This window comes from Lithobates pipiens, unplaced genomic scaffold (genome assembly GCF_037356315.1).
Source record: "Lithobates pipiens isolate NorthernLeopardFrog02 unplaced genomic scaffold, aLitPip1_a1.2 Scaffold_13, whole genome shotgun sequence".
Lineage (NCBI taxonomy): Eukaryota > Metazoa > Chordata > Amphibia > Anura > Ranidae > Lithobates > Lithobates pipiens.
In genome coordinates, this window is record NW_027507718.1 from 418,627,241 (window position 1) to 418,645,049 (window position 17,809).

The 17,809-nt window shown below is 40.8% G+C and overlaps 1 protein-coding gene across 2 annotated transcripts in view; it reads left to right on the forward strand.

The window, feature by feature from the left end:
• BEND4 (BEN domain containing 4) overlaps nucleotides 1-17,160 on the forward strand; it is a 203,088-nt gene extending 185,928 nt beyond the window's left edge. Inside the window, exon 5 of one of the 2 annotated variants that reach the window (XM_077477561.1) lies at nucleotides 16,207-16,350. In XM_077477561.1, the coding sequence (XP_077333687.1) occupies nucleotides 16,207-16,216 (10 nt within the window). In that variant the 3' untranslated portion in view covers nucleotides 16,217-16,350. Of the gene's footprint in view, nucleotides 1-16,206 lie in introns of both variants that reach the window. The other variant, XM_077477560.1, reaches the window with a different exon arrangement.
• The last annotated feature ends 649 nt before the right edge of the window (nucleotides 17,161-17,809 follow it).

Consider the following 17,809-nt stretch of genomic DNA (forward strand, 5'->3'; position numbering starts at 1 on the left):
TCGCACCACAGCTTGTAGACTCTCTAACTTTCACAAAGAACAAATAATATCCACTAATTTGGGTTATTTTTACCAAAGATATGTAGCAGTATAAATTATGGCCAAAATGTATGCAGAAAAGTTCATAATTTGCATAATTTTATCACAGAAATTTTCTGTCTTTTTTCATTTATAGCGCAAAAAATAAAAAACCCAGAGGTGATCAAATACCACCAAAAGAAAGCTCTATTTGTGGGAAAAAAAAGGACAAAAAATTCATTTGGGTACAGTGCTGCATGACTGAGTAATTGTCATTCAAAGTGTGAGAGCACCAAAAGCTGAAAATTGGTCTGGGCAGGAGGAGTGTTTAAGTGCCCAGTAGGCAAGTGGTTAAAGTGAAACAATAAAAGTGAAATACTCCTTTAAATTTCATACCTGAAGGGGTGTCTATAATATGCCTGTAAAGTGGCACATTTTTCCTGTGTTTAGAACAGTCCCTGCACAAAATGACATTTCTAAAGGAAAAAAAAGTAATTTAAAAGTACTCGCGGCTATAATGAATTGTCGATCCTGGCAATACAGATAAAAGTAATTGAAAAAAACGGCATGGGATTCCCCCAGTCCATTAACAGGGCCTTTGGGTCTGATATATGAATATTAAGGGGAACCACAAACCAAAATGTAAAAAAAAAAATTGCGTGGGGGTCCCCCCAAATTCCATACCAGGCCCTTCAGGTCTGGTATGGATATTAAGGGGAACCCCATGCCAAAATCTAAAAAAAATGGTGTGGGGTTCCCTCTCAAAATTCATAACAGACCTAAAGGGTCCGGTATGGATTTTGGGGGGCCCCACGTCCTACCGGTCTGGTATGGATTTTTAAGGGAACCCCATGCCAAAAAGTAAAAAAAATGGCGTGGGGGCCCCCCAAAAATCCACATGCCCTCAATATGGGGAGGGTGATTTGGAGTAGCCCCCCAAAGCACCTTGTCACCAAGTGTTGATGGGGACAAGGGCCTCATCCCCACAACTGTTGCCCGGTGGTTGTGGGGGTCTGCGGGTGGGGGGCTTATCGGAATCCGGTGGCCCCCTTTAACAAGGGGATAACCAGATCCCGGACTTCCCCCTGTGGGAAATGGTACAGAGGTACAAATGTACCCCTACCATTTCACAAAAAAGTGTCAAAATGGTACAAAAGGCAAGATAGAACTTGAGACAAGTCATTTATTAAAAAATAAGAAAATGAAAATGTCCCATGAAGTCCATTCATCGTTTTCTCTCACTCCGCCGACGGACCGAACAAAAAAAACCCTGCACGCCGCCACCGATCCACCTCCATGGGAGGCACCCGCCGTAATGGCCGTCCTCTCAGGTGACAGTTCTTTTATAACTGAGGGCGGGGCCACATGGTGACATACCTGGGTGACCCCGCCCCCTCTGATGCACAGGGACTTTCCCATGGCTTTCCCGGGGTGTCAGAGGGGGTGGGCCACCCGGTTACGTAAACGGTAAAAATGCGCGACTTTACAGGCATACTATAGACACCCCCCAGGTACGAAATTTAAAGGAATATTTCACTTTTATTGTTTCACTTTACGCACTATTAAAATCACTGCTCCCGGCCATTTTTAAAAACACTTTTTATGACAAAGTATTAGGTGTTTGGCCCATCCCTACTTATAACCTTTTTCTGCTCACCTTTCTGTCTAATCCCTCTTCTCTCATGAAATTTTTTCTCTTTTGTGCCTTACACTGCTACATGGCCAGTCCAACCCGAGAGATCTAGTGCATACTTGATACCTCTCGTTTTTCCACCCCTTACTGTCTTACTCTAATGTGGTCTGTGCACCCACCTTTCTTCAACTACAGACCTTTAGGCCTCTTTCACACTAGTGGACTGATCAGGTTCGCTTGACAGTTTTTCAGGCGGACCTAATCGGACCCTCCAGTCTCCTCTGTGGAGCAGTGGGTGTCATAGTTCATGTGTCCGTTGACACCCACCTACATCTGATTTGATCCTGTCTGCTAAAACTGACGGATGGGAATTTTTTTCCCATCCATGTGGTGTAACGGATCAGATGACAGATGGATGGAAACGGACAGGCAGACCATTTCCATCCAAGAACCCAAAGATGATAGTGGACTGTGTCTTTTGCGTAAGTAGAATGGACATGAACCAGCCATCTGCCAATCAGCGGCGATCAGCAGACAGATTCTCTGCTGAGCAGGCTGACTCCAATGGGTCTGTCCTGTGTAGAGGGGGTCTAAGCCCTTGTACACACGGTTGGACATTCCGACGGAAAATGTCAGATCGGACCGTGTTGTTGGATAATCCGACCGTGTGTGGGCTCCATCGGACTGTTTCCGTCGGAATATCCGACCGACAAAGTTTTAGAGCTGGGCTATAAAATTTTCCGACAACATGATCCGATCTGACTTGTCCGATCGTTTGTAGAGAATTCCGATCGGGCAAAGTGCCACGCATGCTCAGATCAAATTACGAGACCAAAGCTATTGGCTACTAGCCTGAACGTAGTCCCGTCGTAACGAAATAACGTCATCACGTTACGAACGATCGGATATTCCGACAACTTTGTCCGACCGCGTGTATGCAACACCAGTTTCGGACAGAATCCGATGGATTTTGTTGTCGGAATGTCCGACCGTGTGTACAAGGGCTAAGACAAAATCAGCACTACCTTACTAAGAGATTCCTTTCTGCATTTACTTCCCTCTTCCTACACCCTGCCCCTGTTATGACTCCAGAAATCCTGCTTACTTCTGGAAAAACTGTGTTTGTGGTTACTGATAATTTTATGCCATACAATTCATTTTCTGAGATTCAATCTTTTGTTACTTTTTGTATATGCCAACCTATGCAAGTTGTCCTAAACCGTACTGTATCCTATTTGGTGCCATATAATTAAAGAATTTATTAAAGAATTAGTGAAGGGCAGGGAACACCAACACCTAACAAATGTTGGCTCCCCTCAATTGTTTGTTTTAACATCCATATTCTTCCAGACTTGGCCAGTGTGAATGCAATGCCCATGTGATGAAGTACTTGGGTCATAATTAGGCTTTATTAGGTTATTTTAGAAAAGTCTTTAGCAAGATTTGTTAGCTCTTACATTCCTTGGAACTATAGGGCTGTGTATGGGAACTTTGAAGGTGAATCGTTAAAATGAAATGTAAACTCATCTCATATAAGCTTTAACATATTAATGTCATTTTCGGTATTTTTTGAAACCACTTCAGCCACTGAAGGTTTTACCTACTTCCTGACCAGGCCATTTTTTGCAATACGGCGCTGCATTGCTTTAACTGACAATTGCGCGGTCCTGCGACGCTGTACCCCAATAAAATTGATGTCCTTTTTTTCCCACAAATAGAGATTTCTTTTGGGGATATTTGATCACCTCTGTTGTTTTTATTTTCTGCGCAATAAACATAAACAATATTCTTTACTTTCTGCTATAAAACATTCCCAATAAAAAAAAAATATATATAAAATTCTTCATCAGTTTAGGCCAATATGTATTTGGCTACATATTTTTGGTATAAAAAAATCCCAATTAGCATTTATTGATTGGTTTGCGCAAAAGTTATTGCGTCTACAAATTATGGGTTCGATTTTTGGCATTTTTTACTTTTTTTTTTTACTAGTAATTCGGTGATCAGTGATTTTTAGTGGGACTGCAACATTGTGGCAGACAAATCTGACACTAAGTGACACTTTTTGGAGACCAGTGTATTCAATACAGTGATCAATGCTTAAAAATGCACTTATGCCTGTATAAATGACACTGGCAGAGAAGGGGGTTAACATAGGGGGCGATCAAGGGTTTAAGTGTGCCCTATGGAGGTGCTTTCTAACTGGGTGGGGGGGGGGGGGGGGAGTGTTACACTGGAGAGATCGTGTCTCAGCTTAGCTGAATCAGAAGATCTCTTTTTTTTTTTTAACATAGGCTCTGTCTCTCCTGTGAATGTGCTCCCGCTGTGTCCAATCACAGTGGGAGTGGCACTCTGGTGGCACGCGTGCGCCTTCTACACTATGTGCACAAAATCACATACAGGTACATGATTTTGTGCAGCCAGGCCGCATGACTGCCATTAAAGACCTTATTCATGCACTTCTTATTTTAGTGTAACTTTGCTCTGTGCTTGTCTTCTATTTGTGCTCTCGCTTTGTCACCCTGTTACGTGGATCTCCAATGGACACTGCAAGTAGTTGTTCCAGCAAGTTATTTATTTTTTAAAAATCTGTTAAACTTCTATGCGTAAAATACTTGTGCTCTGCTATGTACTTCAAAATGACAAAAAGTGACGAAAATAAAAATAGTAAAAATAAATGTGATATGCTGACACATCACCTTTTTTTCAGATGAACAGCTGCCACCATTTACTAGTGAACTCAACACTAAAAAAAACAAGCAGTAATGTGAAAAAATGGTGTGCTTATTCTAAAGGAAACATATAACATATATAACGATCATAACAATATATTGTAATTAAAAAATAAAAATAAACACATATGTGTGTGTGTGTGTGTGTGTGTGTGTGTGTGTTTGTGTATATATATGTTTTTTTTTTTTTTGTCATTCACTCCCAAGTGCTTGAAAAAAATGACACATATATTGTAGAGCTGCACGATTCTGGTTAAAATGAGAATCACAATTCTTGCTGCGTAACATCATCTTTCACATTAAAACAAAAAAAAAATCGGGCTAACTTTACTTTTTTTTTTATTATTCATTGAAGTGTATTTTTTCCCAAAAAATTGCGTTTGAAAGACCACTGGGCAAATACAGTGTGACATAAAATATTGCAGCAATTGACATTTTATTCCCTAGGGTCTCTGCTAAACTATATATGATGTTTTGGGGTTCCAAGTAATTTTCTAGAAAAAAATATTGATTTTAACTTAAACAAGTGTCAGAAAAAGATTTAGACTTTAAGTGGTTAAACTTCCTGCATTTACACATTGTTTAAAAACTTGGCAGACTGCCTGGATTTTTTTTTCACACAGAATGTATCCCTTTGATCTAAGAAGGAAGAGTTAATTACAATGTTTCATTTTAAAAACTTGGCAGACTGCCTGGATTTTTTCTTTTGACAGCTGAGTGAGCAGATAAGTCTCTCCACTTGTTATATGAAAGAATCCGCAAACTCTGCAATAGAGATCGTCAGGGGGGGTTGAATCGAGATCACGATTTTTTAACGATTAATTGTGCAGCTCTAATATATTGTTCATAAGTCCACTGTGAAAATGTGCTCCAATCAAAAACACAATCCTTGCTCGCCGGTGCTTGAAAAATGTAAATAACCAAATAATCACCTCCTAGGTGCAATTCATGCTCATCTCCATGCTATGACCAAAAGGCCAATCGCAGTTTGGTTAATCACTAGGGTCGATCCAATATGTGCCCCTTTGGTCCTCCTCTGTCTCTGGTGGATTGGGTTACCTCCGCAATAATGCTCAAATAAACAGAGTATCTAATGTGCAGTATGTTTAAAATCTTCTTAATTTATTAAAAAGCTTCATCATTCAACTCACATTATTGACATCTTGTAGGTTTGCATAAAATGTAACTCAAATCTACGGCAAAATAAGCTCCAGCTCACCATTTTCTGGGTCACGGAGACACCAGAAATGACGTCACAGGCTCCCATGTTTATGATTGGAGCACCTTATCATGGTGGACTTATGAATAATATATAAGTATCACTTTTTTTTCAAGCACTTGGGAGTGAAGGACTATAATATATATAATAATTATATATTTAATAATATAATTAATATAATAATTATATATATTTTTTGTCTATTATTATTTCACTTATATTGTTATGATCGTTATATATGTTATATGTTTCCTTTAGAATGAGTGGACCATTTTTCACTATTTACCTAAAAATTGCCACTACACAGAACAAAAGTGGGAGTTACACAGCTGTATGACAATCTAATGTAAATCTAACAGCAACTATCCAAAGAAAACTAACACAAGTTATATATACACTTCACTTTGTGGAAGGGGCTTGTCCTCTAAGGAGACAAAGGTTAGCAGGAAGGAGACCAGGTTTTGGGACAATGCCAAATTACACCACAAATGAGCTGACACTTAAAGTAGTTTTAAAAACAAAAGTAAACATTTATTATATTGTAGCTTACCAATTCTTAGATGTGGTGGCTGCATTTGTTTTCTTTTTTAGTCTTACTTTCTTCTGGTGATATAAACAGTACATCTGTTGTTTTTCAAAAGAACAAGCTATCTTGCAGATGTATCAGTTACAGGGATGGGACAAACAATTTACCACTGACAGGGTTGTTTACAATGATCATCTTTTCTTTATGTAAAAAGTTTATCCTAAGAGAAAAAAAAACTGCTGTAACTAATTATATAGTGTGAGCTGGAGTTTAGCTTCAACTTGTTAGTGTATTTAAATCTTCTATTACATCAAATGTTGGCCATAGATGGAGCAAATTTCTTTCCTGGGTTGCAGGAAATAAATTTGCATGAGTCCTCCAATGTTGACAGGGGAATCCCTCCGCCTAGCCATTGTGTTCTCCCGGTCTGGGTCTGTCCATGTCGGGAGAACACAGTGATTATTGCAGTAATAGATCAAATTGGGTACTTTCATTCTCCCCATAGAGGAGAGCGGGACCTGCCATCCACTCGCTCAGCGGGGATCAGTGGAGCGATCCCACGCTGAGCAAGCAGAATCCGTTCCACAGAGACACTCATGCAAAAGGGGCATAATACAGGAGGTATGGTACTGGCCAGATAACCAGGTGAAAACAGAGGCGAAAAAGACTAAAAAAGGAAAATAAATGTAGCCACCATATATTGATAATAATAATTCCAATAATGATTGGAAAGTTGCAATACAGTAAGGGAAAAAATAATTTGATCCCCTGCTAAAGTTGTACTTTTGCCCACTGACAAAGAAATGATCAGTCGATAATTTTAATGGTAGCGTTATTTTAACAGTGAGAGACAGAATAACAAAGAAATCCAGAAAAACTCATTTAAAAAAAGATATAAATGGATTTGCATTTTAATGAGTAAAATAAGTATTTGACCTCTTCGCAAAACATGACTTAGTACTTGGTGGCAAAACCCTTGTTGGCAATCACAGAGGTCAGACGTTTCTTGTAGTTGGACACCATGGTTTGCACACATCTCAGGAGGGATTTTGTCGCACTCCTCTTTGCAGATCCTTTCCGAGTCATTAATGTTTCGAGGCTGACGTTTGGTAACTTGAACATTCAGCTCCTGCCACAAATTTTCGATGAGATTAAGGTCTGGAGACTGACAAGGCCACTCCAGGACCTTAATGTGCATCTTCTTGAGCCACTCCTTTGTTGCCTTGGCTGTGTGTTTTGGGTCATTGTCATCCTGGAACACTTTTCCATGACCCATTTTCAATGCCTTGGCTGAGGGAAGGAGGTTCTAACCCAAGATTTGATGGTACATGGCCCCATCCATCGTCCCTTTGATGTGATGAAAATCATCCTGTTCCCTTAGCAGAAAACCTCCCCCAAAGTTTAATGTTCCAAATTGTTTTCTTGGTGACTATGGTCCCAACTGCCTTGAGATCATTTACAAGATTCTCCCGTGTAGTTCTGGGCTGATTCCTCACCGATCTCATGATCAATGAAACTCCACGAGGTAAGATTTTGCATGGAGACCCTGATTGAGGGAGATTGACAGTTATTTTGTGTTTCTTCCTTTTGTGAATAATCGCACCAACTGTCGTCACCTTCTCACCAAGCTGCTTGGCCATGGTCTTGTGGCCAATGGCCATGGCCCATTCCAGCCTAGTGTAGGTCTACAATCTTGTCCCTGACATCCTTGGACAGCTCTTTGGTCTTGGCCATGGTGGAGAGATTGGAGTCTGATTGATTGCGCCTGTGGACACGTGTCTTTTATATAGGTAACAAGCTGAGATCAGGGGCACTCCCTTTAAGAGCAGCATGGTGAAAGGGTGACAACAGTTGGTGTGATAATTCACAAAAGGAAGAAACACAAAATAATTGTCAATCTCCCTTGGTCTGGGGCTCCATGCAAGATCTCACCTTGGAGTTTCATTGATCATGGGAACGGTGAGGAATCAGCCCAGAATCTTGTCTGAATGTTTCTGATCATTTCTTTGTCAGTCGGCAAATGTCCAAAATCAGCAGGGGATCAAATACTTTTTTCAATCACTGTATATTACATTTTTGGTTGTGAGTTTAATACAGTATGTACATAACTGTGAAAGAGCAGATTTCTAAACTGCAAGTCTCATTTTAAGATCCAGCACTTTTATACATCAGCCCCATGCATAGATATTTGAGATTAAAATTATACTTGAGGTTATTAAATTACATTTTGTTTTGAGCCCACATGTATGTGCACGTGTGATATTAGCCCGAGAACAAATAATATTAGCAGAAGAATCAAACAGTTATTCACATTAAACAAACAATATAGGAAACCACAAGCAGTGGAACCACACAGCGATCAGTATAGCTGATACTGCACCTGCTGATTTAATGATGACAGCTTGTACATTTATTCTCATCGTATATGTACATATGAGGACACACTACATACAAAAAGTGTAAATAAGGTAATACAGGAAGCTATGACAATTATTGCAACGCTAACTGAATAATCTCAGAAATATTCCTATCTGTGCTGGAGACCCGTAGTGGCCGAATAACAGTGTTTTGTTCAGTGTAATTGATTTTGAAACCTTCGTTCTGTAACTTTGTAATGGCCATAAAGATGGACTATGGGAATAACCAGTTTGCATTTACAACTGAAGATAAAAAAATGTAAAAAACACCATTTATACTAATTGTGTAAACATTATAAATCATAAAATATATTTTTTCATGGAAATATTGTAAGTATCTGTATACTGTATTAGCCATCTGCAATCCTCTGCACAGCAGTACTTAAACTGGTAATGGGTGGGATAGCATCCTGAGCCAATGAGGGCTGTGCTACCTCTGTATAATACACATGTGAGCATGCTTAGAGCCGAAGAGAGCATAGAAGTAACCTAACCTAGATTAGACTTCATCAGGCTGTATTGCTGGGGTGGATCTACTGCCTGTACAGGTGCACAGTGGCCTCTGAGGTCCTGGGTATAATACAGAGAAGGGCAGCCTTTGACTGGGCCCAAGAACCTTAGGTCAAATGCTGCTCAGAGTACTTTTAGTAAATAAAATGATCCTGACCAGCTTCTGAGCTCACTGCATGGTATAGAGTGCTGGCTGCCAGCAACATTCTTTAGCAGACACTTCTTTCACTGACATATATACAGTAAAACCTTGGATTGCAAGCATAATTCGTTCTAGAAACATGCTTGTAATCCAAAGCGCTTATATATCAAAACAAATTTCCCCGTAAGAAATAATGGAAACTCAAATGATTTGTTCCACAACCATTTATTCATAAGTCCTTCAGTTTATAATCCATATAAAAAGATTATAGCAATGGGACCAGGTTGTGCAATCATAAAATGTCCATCCACAAATGCAAGACTCCACATTAGAAGCTAAATCCAGCAGGAGCTACAGAGTATTAATAAGAAGAGAGGCGCCTCTAAGCATAGCAATATGTTGCTAAATGTTGTACCTTCATTAAATGTATCCGTATTGTTACACTTATAGCCGCCTTTCTTCTCTTTTATACTCAGTTGTGACATGACGCTCCTTGTATATCAAGACATTGCTTCTATATCAAGTCAAAATGTATTTAAAAATGTTGCTTGTCTTGCAAAACACTCTCAAACCAAGTTACTCTCAAACCAAGGTTTTACTGTATGTCAGACCTTCTCACGTATAACAAGGTATAGATTCTTTTTCCCAGGTATATCAATAGATGGGGACCTTGTCCCACTGGCAACCGATGTTAGGTGGCCTTTTTCCTACAGACCACCATTGTAAGGTTACCCTTTTCCCACTGACTACCATTGTATAATGGCCCCTTTCCCATTGACTGCCAATGTAAAGTGGTCCTTTTCCAATTCACTACCAATGTAAAGTGGTCCTTTTTTTCACTGACTATCATTGTAAAGTGGCCCTTTTGTCATTGCCTACCAGGATAAAGTTACCTTTATTATTGTTATTAATACAAGGTCAGTCATACCTTGCAATATACATTAGTAGCATCATTTTAAATAGTGTGCTTTTGTAGGGGGATAGTGCAAGAATATGCTCAGAAGTTGGTCATCTGCAAGTCAAGATGCACCTGTCAATGAATCCTGAATGAGCTCAGTGATGTCAGATTAATGCCACCAACACAAGCGAAAATCCCATTGACACAGACCCTAAGGCCCTGTTTACACTTATAGCCAGAAGATGGTAAAAATAGGCAGGTGATCTGTGGTTTTTACCGATTTCCTACCCTAACCTAACACAACGACCAGGTGGGGTGGTACACGTGCCATGACCGTGATGGTTTGCTTTATGAGCACGGCACAAATTATATCCAAGTGAATAGAGCCTCCTTGAAACCATGGCGCAGTCCTGCAGTCTTTTGAGGGTTAAAACAGGCAGTGAGGAGGCAACATATTGCCTCCCAGCCACCGGTCGACTGCCTTCTGAAAAGCATTCCACCGCAAATCATTTTTCAGAGGGGTCGTGCGCACCAACCCAGTTGTACTGTACATGAGCCATTACGGAACTCAATGACTGTTTCATCTGTTAGATCTGCAGAGGTTTGGCAGGACTTTCAGAATCGCAATATTAGCTTGATACAATATGTATCTTTCTATCACACGGATTAAATTGTCGTCAAAGCATGCATGCAACTAGCAATACAAGGTGCCCTTGCAATGTATTTATTCTGTGTGGGATTTACATATTTATCCAGGTCTTTATTGTATCCTTTCTTGCATTACATTCCTTTTACTTCAACAGGTTGTTTTGCTCATAATAACCTTCTGTGGTGCTTCATTTGAATGAATCATTTTAATATCCATTTGTTAGAAAGACAAGGCACCTACATCATTAATTAAAATCTACAGACCTCAGTCAATGAACATTTAGACAAATCATCCCATAAAAACAGATTAACAGATGCCCTTTTTTTTGATCATTATTTAAAGCCCAGCCAGATGTTACGGCTATAGAAATTAAAACAATGGAGATTATAAACTATAAACTCATAAAGTGGGATGTGAGGCTTGGCTCATAGTTCAGTGGAATGACGGTATTAGAGGGAGGCAGATCCTCCTCTTTCATTATTAAGGTGGAGGTCTAATAGGGTGAAACATTAAAATGTAGGCTAGAATACATGGCCCAAATTTTCAGGCAATAGAGATAAGGATGATCGCTGTTCATACATTATAATCCAAATATACTTCATCCTGAAATATTAATAGTAGGATATAATTATATTCCTTTCCATCGTTCGCTTTGCTTCTATGCTACTATGTTAGACTGTCTGGGCAAACTTACTCTGTTTAAAATATTTTACCTAAAATAAAAAAAAAGTTACAATGGAGCAAAATCACTTCCTAGTAAATCAAAGTGAAACTTCTGCTACATTCACAGTAAAAATATATTTTGTATATTGCATGCTTACTATATTGCCTGCCAAGTACTTTGTAATTCTGTGCAGCAGATCTTGTGATCAGCTTCAACTGTTCTGGGAAGGCTGCAGTGGCGGCTGGTGTTTTTTTTTTTTTGGGGGGGGGGGGCGGCAAACAACCACCCATCCCTCCCCCTCCCCCAGCAGCTGGCAGTACCTCCCCTTCTGCTGTATGTCGGTCTAGCACTTACCCCATCTAGGTGGGTGGCGGGCAGTGTGCTGCAGCTTTGTGTCCTCTCCGCCATCGGCGGCTCCTCCCCTCCTCCTAGGCATCCAATAGGATCACCTGTCCTTTTAGTCAATCGGGTGACGGGTGTCAAAACCCACTTTCTGATTGGCTGGAAGGGGGATCAGTGTTACAACAGCAAATAAATATTCAATATTGTAACACACCTACAGGTGATACTCGAAAAATTAGAATATCGTGCAAAAGTTCATTTATTTCACTAATGCAACCTAAAAGGTGAAACTAATATATGAGATAGACTCATTACATGCAATGCAAGATAGTTCAAGCCGTGATTTGTCATAATTGTGGTGATTATGGCTTACAACGTGAAAACCCCAAATCCATAATCTCAGAAAATTAGAATATTACATGCAATCAATAAAACAAGGACTGTACATAGAACAATATCGGACCTCTGAAAAGTATAAGCATGCATGTACTCATTACTTGGTTTGGGCCCCTTTTGCAGCAATTACTGCCCCAGTGCGGCGTGGCATGGAAGCTATCAGCCTGTGGCACTGCTGAGGTTTTATGGAAGACCAGGATGCTTCAATAGTGGCCATCAGCTCTTCTGCATTGTTTGGTCTCATGTCTCTCATCTTTCTCTTGGCAATGCCCCATAGATTCTCTATGGGGTTCAGGTCAGGCGAGTTTGCTGGCCAATCAAGCACAGTAATCCCATGGTCATTGAACCAGGTTTTGGTGCTTTTGGCTGTGTGGCCAGGTGCCAAGCCCTGCTGGAAAATTAAGTCAGCATCCCCATAGAGCTCGTATGTGGAAAGAAGCAGGAAGTGCTCCAAAATCTCCTGGTAGACGGCTGCATTGACCCTGGACTTATTGAAGCACAGTGGACCAACACCAGCAGATGACATGGCTCCCCATATCAACACAGACTGTGGAAACTTCACACTGGACTTGAAGCATCTTGCAGTGTATGCCTTTCTATTCTTCCTCCATACTCTGGGTTCTTGGTTTCCAAATGAAATGCGAAATTTAGAAAAGAGGACTTTGGACCAATGAGCAACAGACCAAGTCCGTTTTTCTTTAGCCCAGGTAAGATGCTTCTGACACTGTTTGTTGTTCAGGAGTGGCTTGACAAGAGGAATCCACCGGTGTGTGGTGCCTCTTGATGCATGGACTCCAGCCTCAGTCCACTCCTTGTGAAAGTCCCCAACACTTTTGAGTGGCCTTTTCCTGACAATCCTCTCCAGGCTGCAGTCATCCCTGCTGCTTGTGCACCTTTTTCTTCCACACTTTTCCCATCCACATAACTTTCTATTAATGTGCTTTGATACAACACTTTGGGAACATCCAACTTCTTTTGCAATTACCTTTTGAGGCTTTCCCTCCTTATGGAGGGTGCAATGATGGTTTTCTGCACAACTGTCAGGTCAGCAGTCATTCCCAAGATTGTGATTCCTACTGAACCAGACTGAGAGACCATTTAAAGGCTCTGGAACCCTTTTTAGGTGTTATGGCTTAATTAGCTGATTAGGGTGGGACACTTTGTGTCTAGAATATTGCACCTTTTCACAAATTTTCTAATTTTCTGAGATTGTGGATTTGGGACTTTCATGAGCTGTAAGCCATAATCATCACAATTATGACAAATCATGGCTTTAAATATCTTGTATTGCATGTAATGAATCTATCTCATATATTAGTTTCACTTTTTAAGTTGCATTAGTGAAATAAATTAACTTTTGCACGATATTCTAATTTTTTTGAGTATCACCTGTAGGTGGGTTGTGAGCGCAATCTCTGCGCCCCGAGCTCACCCTATTTTGATGCCTATTAGAGCCTCTGGTTCTAATCAGTGCTTCAAAAAAAACACCCACCCTGCATTGGAATACCATGCGTCCGGCGTCGGGAAAGGTGGCAGGATGCATGGATAGGGGGGCGGCACCCTTAATGCAGGGGCTGCCCCTGGAAGGCTGTCCACAAGGTTTAGGAGCGTGTCTATGGGAATGTTTGACCATTCTTCCAGAAGTGCATTTGTGAGGTCAGGCACTGATGTTGGACAAAGAAGGCCTGGCTCACAGCCTCCGTTCTAATTCATCCCAAAGTTGTTCTGTCGGGTTGAGGTCAGGACTCTGTGCAGGCCAGTCAAGTTCCTCCACCCCAAACTCACTCATCCAAGTCTTTATGAACCTTGCTTTGTGCACTAGTCATGTTAGAACAGGATGGGGCCAGCCCCAAATTGTTCCTACAAAGTTGGGAGCATGAAATTGTCTGAAATGTCTTGCTATGCTGATACCTTAAGAGTTTCCTTCACTGGAATTAAAGGGCCAAGCCCAAGCCCTGAAAAACAACCCCACACCATAATCCCCCCTACACCAAACGATATAGAGCAGTGCACAAAGCAAGGTCCATAAAGACATAGATGAGCGAGTTTGGGGTGGAGGAACTTGACTGGCCTGACGTCAACCCAATAGAACACCTTTGGGATGAATTCGAGTGGAGATTGTGAGCTAGGCATTTTCGTCCAACAGTGCCTGACCCCACAAATACACTTCTGGAAGAATGGTCAAACATTCCCATAGACACACTCCTAAACTTTGTGGACAGCCTTTCCAAATGAATTGAAGCTGGTATAGTTGCAAAGGGTGGGCCAAATCAATATTGAACCCTACGGACCAAGAGTGGGATGCCATTAAATTTGGCATCCCAATACTTTTGGCAACATAGTGTGCATATATACAGTATATGTATATGTAAATGTATTATATCCTATTTAACAAAGGATCTATAACCTACCTCAGCCAGTCCTGTGGTAAAGACCCCTTTTCCAGAGAGCATAACCAGGTCCCTGACTTTCAGTGCGGTTAAACAGTAAATAACCCACCCCCAGCCTACTAATAGGACAGTGAAAGGCAGCACGCTGATGAAGTCAACACTCTGATCTACATCCATATAAGCATATTCACAGTATTAGGATGACACCACTGTTCAATGCCATAGAAATCCTGATTAATTCAATAGGTAATACAGAGTTCTGACCTCAACCTGATAAAACACATTTGGGATGAATTAGAGTGGAGACAGCAAGCCAGACCTTCTCATCCCCATCAGTGCCTGACCTCACAAATGTGCTTCTGGAAGAATGGTCAAACATTCCCATAGACACACTCCTAAACCTTGTGTATAGCCTTCCCAGAGGTGCTAAAGCTGTTATAGCTGCAAAGGGTGGGCCAACTCAATATTGAATACGGACTGGGATGCCATTAAAGTTTATGTGTGTGTACAGACAGTCGTCCCAATACTTTTGGTAATATAATGTATATTACACAATGTAAAGAGAGACAGGTAACATATATTGTTAATTAGCACTGTCACCTCTGTCCAGTAAGCATGAGCTGATCCAGAAAGTAAAAATGCCTACTTATTGATATTTCATACTAGCAGAGGTGTGTTTATTACAGGAATGGCTGGCCAAAACGACCAATCCTTTGGTTTGTAAAACAGAAAATTGTGTATTTAGCGGTTTGGTTGGATTTCCCCTTTAACTCCAAACTCACAAGTGATGATGTCCAATGACCAGAGTATTCTTAGCACATAAGGAAACCTGAAACATTTGGTCATTGTGGAAAAAGTCGTTTTTTCTGTACAGTATATCAGTGCGAAGTATACCCAGATTGATTATACAGTGGATCCAGATTAATAAAAGTAGTTTGGGTGCCACATCCCTGATTATGAAGAATAATGTGAGAGAGGATGGGATTTTTTAATCCCAACACACTTCGATCCAGTTGCTAATTGAATAATTGATACCCAGATTGGTGCAATATAGCATTAACATCCTCAACATGCCCTTTAATCTTCTTCTTGTGCACTCTTGGAGGATGTGCAAGCTTTTGTGCCAATCAATCCATCCATGGACACTTACATTGGTTTAGGCTCTTGGAGTGATGTAGAAGTCTGCTGTAGACCCCAAACAGTGTTCTAAGTTGGCTCTCTAACTTGTTCAACAACTATCACCCCGATGGGCCACTTCCAGTGGTGTCTGTGGGTCCCTGTAGATATTCGATTCTTGCCCAACTCAGTTTGGGGTGGCCATAGACAATAGATGTCTAAAAGTCCATAGGCTCAAATTGCACATTTTTCATATATATATTTTTTATATTTGGCTTAAATGTGAACAAAGGCGTTGCCAATCTTTGTTGATAGAGGCATGCCCATAGGCAGATACCCACACAATCAAATTACAAGATCATTTGGTGTCTATAGGAAAGTCATTTTGATCTGTTTCCTCTTCCCTCTTGACCTAGGAAGAGAAGAACCTGCTGATATACCGTGGCGATATGTTTAAAAAATGACTGTTATTTGGTTACTTGTTGTTTTTTGCTGTATTAAAAAAGATGAAATGGATGTTCCAGCTCTTCATTAGTGTTTCTCTTCTTCTACAGAGTTTATTAGGATGCATTGCACATCAAATCCTGACTGGTGGATGCCATCCGAGGAACAGATCAACAAGGTGTTCAGTGATGCTGTAGGACATGCACGCCAAGGACGTGCAGTGGGAACGTTCTTCCATAATGGAAACTCCTATTATGATGGCATCGACCATCAAGTATGTCAAGAGGAGCTTTTTAACAGAGGTTCCCACGACGGTTCTGGTGATTGATGTAAAGGAAAGACTGTGAAAGAATATAAAGTTAAAAAAAAATAATCTCGAAAAGAAAACGTTAGCCACAAAGTGAAAACTTAGTGTAATAGTTGGGTTAATGTGTCTTCTGTGTTATGTTGCTGTGCATGGCGCCTGGAACTCCAAAGGGCCCTACCAGCAGTAAAAGTCTGCCACTAAACCAGTCCAAAGTATACTACAAGTTTGTAAAGTGTGTGCGTATGTGTGTAAGAGTTCTGTCATCCTGGTAATGCTTCAGGGACTTCCTGTGGACCCTGTGATGTGACTGTTACTCTCTGTCTGGATAGAACACAACACAGCCAAAACAAGGACACGAGTCTCACTGGACAAAGATGTATTGGTGTGTTGTGTAGAATTAGCTTTAATAGAATTTTGCATTTTCACAAATGAGTTAAATTATGCAAAACAGCAAATTGTTATATCCCGTGTTCAAAAAATTTTTTGTCATCACAATCCCAAAACTGCCGAATTCTGTTGCCTTTTGTGTGAATTATTTCTAACCATGAATGGCTGTTTATTTATTTGTTCATTACTGTCTTCTGGGTATCGTATTAAAGCATAACTGTACCTTCTCAATTTGATATTGTTAGGCAGGGCAGTAAAATAATCAACTTTGTATATATAATTCATGATCTGTCTTGCTTCATTATGTCTGTACAAGCTTTTAAAAAAGTGCACCATGTGCAATAAGAAATATAAAAAATGTTTAATCTCATGGGAGTCTGTCCACTATCTGTTTCACACTCACAAAATGATTTCCATGCAAACCACTAGGTTGAGCAAATATAATCATGTCTATTGGTGCAGTAGGTATATCTCACATGAAAGCCAGCCATTGGCTGTGACAAGGGTGGTAACAGAGCTTTCTGGCCCTTCTCTCCAGGGGAGGACTGGTCCAGGGGGTAGGGGGGCTCCGATGCCCCATAAAAATGCTGCACCACTTCTGCCACAGACATACCTAAAGGATTCCTGGTAAAGCAAAGTATAAAGTCTCCACCACTGACCTATTGAGAGTGGGATGAAGACAAGGACAGAGCGCAGCCCCCCTGGCATTGATGGTATAGACTGTCTGAGCAGAGGGTGGTTCCATGCCCCATTGGAGACTCTCCTGCCCCGGCCAGCTGTGACTGAGCTGTCTAAGCTCTCCCCAGCCGCCCCCTGCTGGCTAGGTCAGGAACCCAGCATCAGCCGATGAGTAGAGAGTACTTGGAGCGGAGCTTCAGTCTGGCATGAGGGTCAAGAGGAGGTGGAGACACATCTATATGAAGAAAGAGAATAGGCGCACACCACAATAAGGTGAATGCTTGTCGAAATTATTTTATTGTCACCATGCCAGACAGGTATAACTAGAAAAGAGTTGACGC